We start from the raw sequence: 10,973 nt of genomic DNA, 5'->3' as shown, positions 1-10,973 counted from the left end.
GGCTCGGTATGGGAGGACAGCAGCTGCATTGCAGCGCACATTAAGGAATATCTATGAATTCAATGCGTATTTAAAAGGCGCTAAATGAAATAAGGTTGAGCTACTTCCATGTGCGCTAGTGAGCTGCCTAACAGTGTAGTTCTGGCATTGTGCCGGCAGGGGGCAGGTAGGCATAGGGGCTTGCCTGGCGCTACATAGGAAGTATAGTAGCCCGGTGTTTATAGGCAACACGTGTGGCTGAGCCGGGGCTGCCCATTGGCAGACAGGGAGCCGGTTGTTGAAGTTGGGTACAAGGAGGTTACAGGGGCTCCGCGCTGAGGCCTGCAACATGGCGGCTGGTTTCAAGTGAGTGGCTCCTACGTATCAGGCTAGTTACCAGGATAAACGGGCAGGGACCGGGGCAGCGGCAGATAAGGAATCTCCTGGGCTTAGGGAGTGGGTGCCAGTTATATGCAGGGCAAATGTAGCACATGTGCAGTTACCAATAGCAACCAGTCAGCAATTAGCCTTGAAAGCAACAATGTGATTGGCTGCTAGGAGCCTATTGCACTAATGTACTTTACCTATTTTTGTAAATCAGTCCCATGAGTTGTAGTGCAGATCTATGGTTCCTTTAAGGCTATGAGTATTCTCCACCTTGAGTTGGGTGATGTATTCCCAGGGGCTCATTATGTGGGAATGTAATGGGAGAGGCTAATGATGATCCCATAAGTATCAGCGTTTTACAGAGATGCTGTTGGTGGCATTAGGCAGCGGTGGGCAGCCATTAGCCATAAAGGTGTTGTCGGACTGCAACTCCCAGAATATCAACTGCAGCCTTGTTCTGTCACTGGAAGCCCTATGTGCTACGCCCTAAAGCAGCAGTTTTGTTGTATGTTGCAGCCTGATGTGTCCAAAACAAAGTTTTGTCTTATTTTAAAGGGAAAGTTCTCCTTAAAATTAAACTTAAGTATAATGAGATGTTTTTATCCTCGGGGAGCTGTTTCTCCCCAGTAAATTAATTGGGTTGCATCTGAATGATTTGTCCTTCTACGACTCTCTCTTCGTCTTGAAAAGTTGTATGTTCTCTGGTTGCCAGGGTCATGGGAGGGGCTACATGAACCCCGTGGGCCTCCTGTTGGACTCTGTACTAATTAAACAGTTTATATTAACTGAACACCTCTGGGCTGTCTGGTCCATACACACTGTGCATCAGTGCAGCGGCTGCAAGGGGTCTAGTACCCTACAACTGCCAATCAGGCGTTGACTTTCAAACAGGTGTAAATGCGTACTGTTTATGGGTTTCTGTGGTTTACGTAACTGGGTGCATGTTTTGATAATTTTATTACATAACTTTACATGTGTCTCTGTGCTTGGACCCTATGGTTTCCAGGAGACAGTTTATGGTACAGTGAACTGGGTGTCCGTGTATTTATTGAGCAACTTACGTGTTAGGTCTAACTTGTATTTTAGGCAGCAGGCAAACATAGGGTTAGAGCAGTGATCCACAACCAGTGGCTCGGGGGCAACATGTTGCTCACCAACCCCTTGGATGTTGCTCTCAGTGCCCCCAAACCAGGTAGTTATTTTTGAATTCCTGACTTGGGGGCAAGTTTTGGTTGAATAAAAACAAGATTTACTACCAAATAAAGCCCCCTGTAAGCTGATAGTGTGCATAGAGGCACCTAATAGCCAATCACAGCCCTTATTTGGCTCCTCCATGAACTTTTATGATGCTTGTGTTGCTCTCCAAGTCTTTTTACATTTGACTGTGGCTCACAAATAAGAAAGGTTGGGGATCCCTGGGTTAGAGAAACACAAATTGACTTGTGTGGAAAAAAATTGCCTAAAATATCTTATTTTTCTCCCTTCTTCTCCCTCACAGGACGGTGGAACCTTTAGAGTATTACAGAAAATTCCTGGTAGGTATATGCACACTAACACAGGCCTACTGGGGCACTACCAGCCATACAGTGCCTATACTGGACTCAGAAATCAGCTCTGGGTTTAGAATAATAGATCCCTGTCCAATGTACATTCAGAGCCAAGCAATGATTCCTCCATAATTAACTTGCATATTCAGCATCCACTTTCACCTCCCATTGACTTGGAACAGTAAATGCCTCACAGCAGGGATCCTGGTGCTGCCGGAGTGTCCCATTGGCACATATATTGGCATCTTTAGAGCATTGCTTTATTGTGTTGGTTTTACAGAAGGAGGCTTGTCGGCCGGACGGTCGAGAACTCACTGAGTTTAGGACAACGACCATAAATGTTGGTAAGTAGAATTTATGTTAAAAAAACAATCTTTATTTTCAGGCTGGCTATAATAACGTGCATTGTTCATGGATCTGTCATCACCAATGTCTCATTGTGCTCTTAATTAAATCTACCCACCTTACCATGGCCTCCAGTAAAACTGCTGAAAACAGACCTTGGCCAAACCATTGGATGAACCAATCTTTCCCACCAGCTGATTGGCTGAAAACATTTGCTCATTTGAAGGCCTTACTTGAAAGCAGGTTTACCCACCATGATAATTATGAAATTGCTCTCAAATTTGTAGGGGTCACCATTAATTAATGATAGGCCAATTTTATCAAGAGTTTTTTTTAATACTGTGTTAATTATTGTTGCAGGTTCCATTACCACAGCGGATGGTTCAGCTTTAGTGAAGCTTGGGAATTGCACTGTACTATGTGGGGTTAAAGCGGTAGGTAATAAATATGATGATGATAAATATGATTAGGGGAGATCCTTTTGCACACATATTGCTCCCATCAGAGGCCACATTGAAGTTGACAAGAAAACTGCATTTAATTGAGTCTTATGTTAATTATATGTGTATAGAGGGAGACCCTCACCATTAAGCCTACGATGTGCTAATGATGTGCGAAGAGCCATAAGGGTTAGGAAGTCTCGGTGCAGGGTTTTGTAGTTCTACATAGCGTGAGTGCCTGTGCTGCCTGTCCTTGCTCTAGCAATATTCTTCCATATTTCTTAGGAAAATAATCAAGATTTTACATTTATATTTCTAGGAGTTTACAGCTCCTCCCGCGGATGCCCCCAATAAAGGATATGTTGGTAAGAAAATGTTTCTATCTAGAGAGGGGGATATCTGTGTTCTTTATAGCTAGATGGTATCCAGGCCAAAGAGTTGCTGTGGTATATTCCTTATACTGTATATAACTCTGACTAGCAATGTCCACAGATGATATCAGTCCCCTGGGATGTAAGAACATGCGGCATGTCCCCTGTTAACACTCGTATGGGCATTAGAACATAATGGAAGGGACTGGGGGTGATAGGGAAGTTTGTGGCAGCCTTTACAGAGATGTCATAGAGCTATACCAGTATAAGTATTGTCCTGTATTAAGCACAGTTATTCTGCAGCTTATAGTTATCTTTTAAGGGAATTTTTCTTTTGTGCTGACAGAGATATCTCTTTTTTCCATTTCCAGTTCCAAATGTGGATCTTACACCCTTGTGCTCCTCTCAGTTTCGGCCTGGTCCCCCAGGGGAAGAGGCTCAAGTTGCCAGTCAGTTCATAGCAGATGTTATTGACAAGTAAGATGATGGTTGTTTGTGAACAAAGTGATGATCATGTTCCTGTGTCACTAAATAATAATATAAAAAACCATTAGTAACCCCCAGCCCTGCAATAACCACTTTGGCATCTTCTGTGCAGACTGTCATCCTCAGTCATACTGGGCTAAGGGCAGCACAGTGCCCCAACTGGGTGGGGTACAGATTTAAATTGTACTCTGTCAGATAATTGGGCTGCCCCCAGCCCAGTGTGACCTATGGATCTAAACCTAAACAATGAGGGTATAGGGGTATAAGAGCCCACAATTGCTTTTGTTGGGGGTTCTTATTTTACTAACTCAATTGTATAATTGAAATTTGTCAGTATCAGTATTATAGGATGTGTCATAATTAGTCTTACTGAAGATATAAACTTTTCCCACGTCAGGTTGTAGCCTGACTTATTCGTGACTTATGGTAGATATATCAATAAGGAAAGTCTCCGACATGAATCACAGGCACCAGAGAAAACCTGTGGAAAAAGGCTCTGCAAGGGCCACATGGCTAGATCACCCCTCTTTTTATTTACCACTTGGGTGGCCAATTGGCCAAAGATTTGTTCATTTGGTGACCCACCAAACAAGAGTATTGAGTGTATATTGCCTGTTGTAGCTGGTTTTCATTATTAATACAAGCAATACTGAAACAGGAAAAACAAGAGATGAAACAATTGTCCATGTAATCTTTAACATGTGTTCAGTTCCCAGATGCTCCTGAAAGAAGACTTGTGCATCGCACATGGCAAGGTATGGATCAAGTGATACAAACAGGCGTTTGGTTTTTAATAGTTATTGAATGTATTTTGGTGATGCTTGCAGGGGCAAACGGCCATTGCATTATTACATATCTGTATGGGAATGGATGCCCCAAATCAGGATGCAGGATTTGGATTCAGCCAAATTCTAGGTGTTCAGCTGTTCCGAAACACTTAGAGAAAGTCACAATTAATGCACTGTTGTTATTTTTCTTAAATACGCATAGGCAAATTAGATGGATTTGGTTTGGTATTCAGCTGATTCTTGTTTGGAGAATGCGGTATTTGTCGAAATCCAGAAATTGTGGATTTGGTACAGTCCTAATCTTAATCAGGGTTGGACTGGGCAGCCGGGACACCGGGAAAAAACCACTGACGCATTTCACTTAGGCATGCTCAGGGGAGGACGTTAGGGGCCCCTGCGGCGGGGGGGGGGGGGGGGTTAGGGTGCGTGGCAGGAGATGTGGCCAGCGGGGGCCCTGCACTCACCAGTTTCCATAGAAACTCTGCTCTAGCTGTACATTCTGCTGGAGAAACACGCAGAATTGTTTTTTAAGTTCTGCCTGTGTAAGCCTGCATTTTTGATTTTATGAACTTTGCAGCACACATGCTGTTTACAGATATAAATGTCACTGATGATTTGCCAGAGGGAAAATTGCAGCTGGGTGAAAGCTGCTATTTGTTTTAGGAAAATTGATGGTGCTGGCAAACAGAGGGATATATGTAATACAAATGATGCGGTGTGGGTGGGGGAGTTGTGTCCAACTTATATACATGGTAGGAAAATGTAGGGTTTACATGTAAGGTAAAATTTATAAAGGGCATTATATACTGATATGTATATGCCAATTTAGTTTAATTTTTTGAAAGGTGACCTAGTGGACTATAAATGAGCTATTGGTTATACTTTAATATTAAATGTATAGTTCCCCTTTGACTTATTTTTGTTCTTTCCCCTCTCTAGCTAGCATGGGTTCTGTACTGTGATCTCATATGTCTCGATTACGATGGAAACCTTCTTGATACTTGCATGTGTGCTTTGGTTGCTGCTTTACAGAATGGTAAGTCATTGTTCAGTGAAACAGTCTTTGAGGGTACAGGGTAAGAATGAAGTGCTGTACAGCTGTTGCAAGTCCTGTTGCCACTAAACCTCAGTGGGAATCACTTGTTTATTATTATGTCTGAGATTCATGTTAATACCAAATATACCCCCAGAGCAGACTGGCTCAGTTTGACGTTTTTGCATTGCTTATGCAATCCATTCCATTATCTAGGTCTGGCTGTCCAAAACCTCCCTATTGAACTTTTCCAGTTAGCGGTTGTTGCAAATTATAAGGTTTGTCTGTCATATAACCTGGTGCTACAGGGCTGATTATTAAATTATAAGGAAGTTACATGTTCAGTGTATCAGCAGAAAAAAAAATGGCATTTTATGAGACACAGATCTTCCCTGCTAAAGGGCTGGGGTTGCCTTGGGCTGGTACAAACCCCCAAACATAATGTACAACATTTTTACCCTACTTCTATGTTAAGCTTTAGTTTACCTTTAAAGTAGAACTAAACCATAAAAATGAATATAGCTAGAAATGCCAAATTATATGTATTGAACTTATTGCACCAGCCTAAAGGTTCAGCATCTCTATAATGATCCCTTTAAAGTTATGCACAGAAGCTCCTACATCTTTGATTTTGTTAGAAGTGTCAGTGACACTGCACATGCTCAGTGTGCTCTGAGCAGCTAAATTATCAAGCAGAAAATGAGGTTTGTCTGTAATATAAGCTGATGGTAATTGCACTAGTTTCTGAGATGACATACTAATAATTTTTATTGTATACTAATCAGTCTTATATTGTTATACTTATATTCAGCAGTGGCCCCCCTTCTCAAAAGAAAAAAAATGTGGGGGGGCGGGGGCCCGGCATGCTCTTGTGGTCCTGCATAAATATTTAAATGAGTGGCTGGGGGTGGGATCTCTAGGCTACAGACAAAGCAAACCCTGTGGTCATGTCCCCCTTGAGGTCTGCTTCCTTTATAGTTCAGCCGCAGTTTATATTCTATATATACAGTATAGTGTGAGTGGGTCCCTAAGCTCAGGTAAGTGACAGCAGCACAGAGCATGTGCTGGGAATCAGCAGAAAAGAAGATGGGGGCTACTGGGGGCACAGATCTTCCCTGCTAAAGGGCTGTGGCTGTCTTTGGCTCATACAAAATATAATATACAATGTTTCTCCCTTCCTCCTTTAGATAAAAGTTAGTTCTCCTTTAATGTGGTGAACTGTGTATTTACTACAAGCTACATATGTTGTGGTGCTAAATATTGCACATTAATGTAAGGGCACATCCTAAAGTGAAATCAAAAGTGTCCTTTCCTAGACCAGGCCATTCTGGTGGGAGTGGATAGGGAAAAAAACATGAGGCAAAATGATCAAACAGCGAAGCTTGAACTCGCCACAGTCTGTAGCATCACAGAGTGGAATTCCACCACTATCGATTTATGTCTCTGGGATGTCTCAAGCTCTAGCTGTTCAGGATCCCATTCTTTATAATGCAATCTGCAGCTCCCAAGGTGTCACTGCACTATAATCCCAAGCAACCCATGACAGCTTTTGGCCTACTGGTGGATGCTAAAAGTGGTTGTTGGAGCCCATGCCAATATAATGTGTATTTTGCCTTATGATACTCTCCCACTGCTGCAGTCAATACAAATATTTACAGCAAAACGAGGGTTTCTCTTCTTATGCACTGCTTGCAACTGCCACCCTGCAGGTCCCTGTGTGGAGCCTCTGCTTGGGCCTCATTTAAGGCACCCTACCTAGGAACAAACATGTTCTGTTGGTAGAATATACATTCCAGCAGTTGTGCAACGAAGGCCCACAATTGGAGCTGCCTGTCCCTTCTGGGCCCCATGGAATGTTATTAAGCACTATACACAGAAGATGGTCTGTAGAAAGCTTTCCATTTATTCTGGAGGATAAAACAGTTTGTCCTTAGTCAGCAGTTATTTTATTATTTGCCTGTTTATAGGCATTATGAAATATTTATGGACATTTCAGTAGGATTTGCGGTTGATGAACTCACGTTGCTCTTGAATGTCACAAAATTGACTATTATTAGTATCTAATGGTGCCTGTGCCAATGTTATTGGTTTCCCTCTGCAGTAAGATTGCCATCTGTTAAAATAAACGAGGAGACTGGTTTAGCAGAAGTCAATTTGAAAACAAAACATGCTCTGAAAATCCTGAAACACCCCGTTGCAACATCATTTGCAGTATTTGATGAGTAAGTATTTGAAGTCCTTTGCTAAAGCTAGTGAGGCTTGGGGCTATAGGGCAGTGATGTTCTGAGTAAGTGATGAGACCCTCTACCGTTTTTTTATATGAGTTTTCACTGGAGACACCAGCTCAGAAGCTTGTGAGAGGATTGGGGGTGGGCACTGGGGAAGTTGAAGCCTGGTCAGCCATTGGCGCCAGAAAGCCTGGGGGAGAAAGTCAAGCAGCCTGACATGGGGGCCACCAACCCTGCCTGTTATCATGAGTGACAGGGCGTGCAGAGCAGTATTGGGGCACAGGTTGGATAAATGGGTTTTAACTGTGGTGACCACAGATTGCCTTGTGTTTGATGTCAACAGGTCAATAAAGGTCTGTTTTTTTTTTTTTGTTTAAGCTCTGTATACAGTTATATGTTTTTGTCCATACAGACAAGATAGGCATACGTGAACACTACATTCACTTTAACGTAATAACAATAACACTTCAATGGGACCTTCACTTCTGGGAACATCATTAAAGGTGCAAGTCCCTTCAGCTTCAGAGCTGATTACGGACAGGCCTTGTGATAAGCAGAATCACTAGTGTATTAGTATTCTCATGGGGATCTCTACTTTAAAATAGTTCTATAAAATATAATAATGGCTCCCTATACAGTATGCTGGTCCCATCTTGTGACCGATTAATCACAGAGGTAGGTGTCGGAGGCTGAGGGTTTGATCTTGTGTGAGGAATGCTTACTCTCCATCACCAAACCTATTGCACTGTCCCAGATTACGCATATAAGTGTGTTATTTTCTTTCCTAGCACATTCCTTCTGGTGGATCCCACAGGGGAAGAGGAGGGCTTGGCCAGCGGACTACTCACTGTTGTGACTGATGAAGATGAAAGGTTATGTGCCACTCGAAAACCAGGTACATCTACAGGCGATGAAGAACAATGGCTGCTTTGCTTTATAACCAGCTGATGCCACTGGGACAGTTCTCTCCCAACCATATGTAAAACAGGACATACATTGTAAACCCTGTATGAACTTAGAGAGATGCTTGTTAATAAGAGCGAATGTGTTTGTTTGTTTGTTTTGTTTTTGTTACTACACCCATGGTTTGTTGGGCAAGTCATATTTTTCCTGATGCCTTGGAGTACAGCAAGAAAAAAAAAATCTTGAGGGATAGGTAGATAATTAAACCTTTAACCTTTCCTCTGTAAGTGTAGCTTGCCACAGATGCAACCTAAATGAAGAGTGTTCACCCAGCTTGGCCTTCAGGCAATATCTGAATTAATCCTATGCAATTTATAAAAGGGCAGTACAGCTCATTTTCCAGCATCAGCGCAATGTTAGTGCTAAATATACTTTTTACCTGTTGTTTCAATTAAGAAATATCTATGTTATTATTTATGCTCTAAACAGAACAAAATCTGAACCTGAAAGTCACATTCTCCTTCCTGGTTTTGTACAAACAGTCAAAACAAATCATTAGTCTATTGAGAAGCCTCTGTATAATGAGATACTCCTATTTAAAAGCCAATCTAGTCTGCAGCTTAGGAGAAAGAAGGCTTTTTAAAACTACCTTTTCAGAACCAGGAAGTAATTGTGACTTTTTTTACTTTTAGTCTTTGTCCTGTTTAGTGCAAGAAATAAAAACAATTCCAATGTAAATATAAGACTAATTTCCCCACACTTTTAGAACTAAGATTATCGGATGTGCAACAAGGCTCCTTGTGTGTTCTGTGGTTTCACTGTAACCAAAAATAAAGTCCTGGAATCATTGTGGCTTGCCCCACTGAAATATTCTGCAGTGCAGTGAATAGGAAGGTCAGTGGTTAGGCCATAAGCCAGCAATTCTCCCTTGGTAAAGCTTCTTGATCAGGCTGCTCACTAGGTGCCGGGGTGTTTTGTTAAGGGGCACAAATTTGAGGGATGAACTGTGTGTCCCAAAAATTGATTTAGTAACATTTTTTTTTTATTAACCATTTTCTATTGCAGATGAAAGTTGACTGTAATTAGGGGGGGTAATCGTGGCCCACCTTAAACATTGGAACCCATATCCTGACCTATAGATTACATTTCTATGTGCTTCAGCTTTGTTTCTTACCTTTTGAGTGAAAACAGACATTTAAGAAATACCATTTTTTTGTTTGTGTATCTCTTGGGGAAGAGTGATGCATTCTTGTTAAAAAAAGGGGGAATTTTCATGTTAATCTGTAATATATTAACTTTTTTTTTTTTACGCAAAGGTGGGAGTGCCCTTGCAGCAGAGAAGCTCCAGGAGTGCATCAGTCGAGCCATCACGAGACACAAAGAGGTGACGAACCTTCTGCAAGAGGCGCTGGCCAGTGTCAAGTCAGAATAAGTAGGCATATTCATTTTAAAAATGACCATGTAAAAAGTTGTATTTGTTACAGTGATTGCACACCTTTTGTACTAAATAAACATTACCATGGCTACATTTACTCGCTACAGTTCTGTCTCTATGGGTGCAGCGTCTCAGTCTCCTCCTCACATGGATGCAAGTTAAAAATCTTTCCCCCCCCCCCCACCAGGTTTGTGAAGGCCCCCAGACCACTAATAATGTATGTCCATTTTAATGCACATATAAGTCAGACATCTCTTCACAAAGCTCGTTTGCAAGTATTCGTGTAAGAATAATTTAAAACAGTTTTAAAAAAATAGTAATTGGAAGGCAATAGTCGGTTAATAATTCTGCTCAAAGGTGTGATATGGAGTTCAAGGCTCAGGGTTTTGCGTCAAATCCGGCACTGCCCCTCCTTTTACTTCTTGATTGGCTGTCGGAATGAGGCAGGGGCGGGAACTGGGCTGCTTGTGCTGCTGTTGCCATAGCCATTTGATGATGCAAGAATTGCAACTGTCAATGCAAGGTGGAGACAAAGGGTTAAAGCCATTTCAACATATGTTAAAGCTGTACACCGTGCTAGGGTTTTACTGCTCACCTTACTGAGAGTGAGGCTCGTAGCTCAAGCAGGTTTGCATGGAATTTAGGCAGTACACCAATGCAGGAAGGGGGACCAAGAATTGATTGGGCAATCATGCAGCACCAGAATCCCCAAAGCACCTCAACTGCTAACTTCCACTCTCAGGGAAAAGCAAGGCTCTTACAGCTTCATTGTCCCCCAAAACTGGGGGGGGGAAGGATCTTGGAAGGTATTATTCTACAATGGTTCTAAAAGTTGCCATATTCCCAGACCTGGACAAAGATGTGGCTGAACTATATTATATACAAATATACACACAGTGGTTTTTTTTAAAGTTTGTGAACCCTTTCAAATTTTCTATATTTTTATATGAATGTGACCTAAAACATCTAATTTTCAAACAAGCCCTAAAAGTAAACAAATGAAACTAAAATTATTATATTTGGTCATATAT

General features: G+C 41.9%; 2 protein-coding genes across 6 annotated transcripts in view; one reads left to right on the top strand and one right to left on the bottom strand.

Moving 5' to 3' along the window:
• Window positions 1-272: 272 nt before the first annotated feature.
• Window positions 273-10,035, top strand: exosc8 (exosome component 8). The gene is made up of 11 exons (NM_001007918.1): window positions 273-345; window positions 1,865-1,901; window positions 2,194-2,257; window positions 2,619-2,692; window positions 3,018-3,063; window positions 3,441-3,546; window positions 4,265-4,310; window positions 5,283-5,379; window positions 7,478-7,598; window positions 8,393-8,499; window positions 9,824-10,035. Exons 1-11 carry the CDS (start codon window positions 329-331, stop codon window positions 9,937-9,939), a joined length of 831 nt encoding a protein of 276 aa, NP_001007919.1. The 5' UTR covers window positions 273-328; the 3' UTR covers window positions 9,940-10,035.
• supt20h (SPT20 homolog, SAGA complex component) overlaps window positions 9,953-10,973 on the bottom strand; it is a 46,255-nt gene continuing 45,234 nt past the window's right edge. For all 5 annotated transcript variants that reach the window (XM_004912027.4, XM_004912030.4, XM_004912028.4 and 2 more), the window contains one exon: window positions 9,953-10,452. In XM_004912027.4, the coding sequence (XP_004912084.2) occupies window positions 10,321-10,452 (132 nt within the window). In that variant the 3' untranslated portion in view covers window positions 9,953-10,320. The remainder of the gene's footprint in view (window positions 10,453-10,973) is intronic.

This window comes from Xenopus tropicalis, chromosome 2, assembly GCF_000004195.4.
Source record: "Xenopus tropicalis strain Nigerian chromosome 2, UCB_Xtro_10.0, whole genome shotgun sequence".
Taxonomy (NCBI): Eukaryota; Metazoa; Chordata; class Amphibia; order Anura; family Pipidae; genus Xenopus; species Xenopus tropicalis.
This window is presented reverse-complemented; position numbering and strand designations above follow the sequence as displayed.

Excerpts from the sequence above, each read along its gene's own strand:
- exosc8 (NM_001007918.1), top strand. Across the intron at positions 1,902-2,193 it reads AGTATTACAGAAAATTCCTG|AAGGAGGCTTGTCGGCCGGA; the intron begins GTAGGTATATGC and ends TTGGTTTTACAG. Across the intron at positions 2,693-3,017 it reads TACTATGTGGGGTTAAAGCG|GAGTTTACAGCTCCTCCCGC; the intron begins GTAGGTAATAAA and ends TTATATTTCTAG.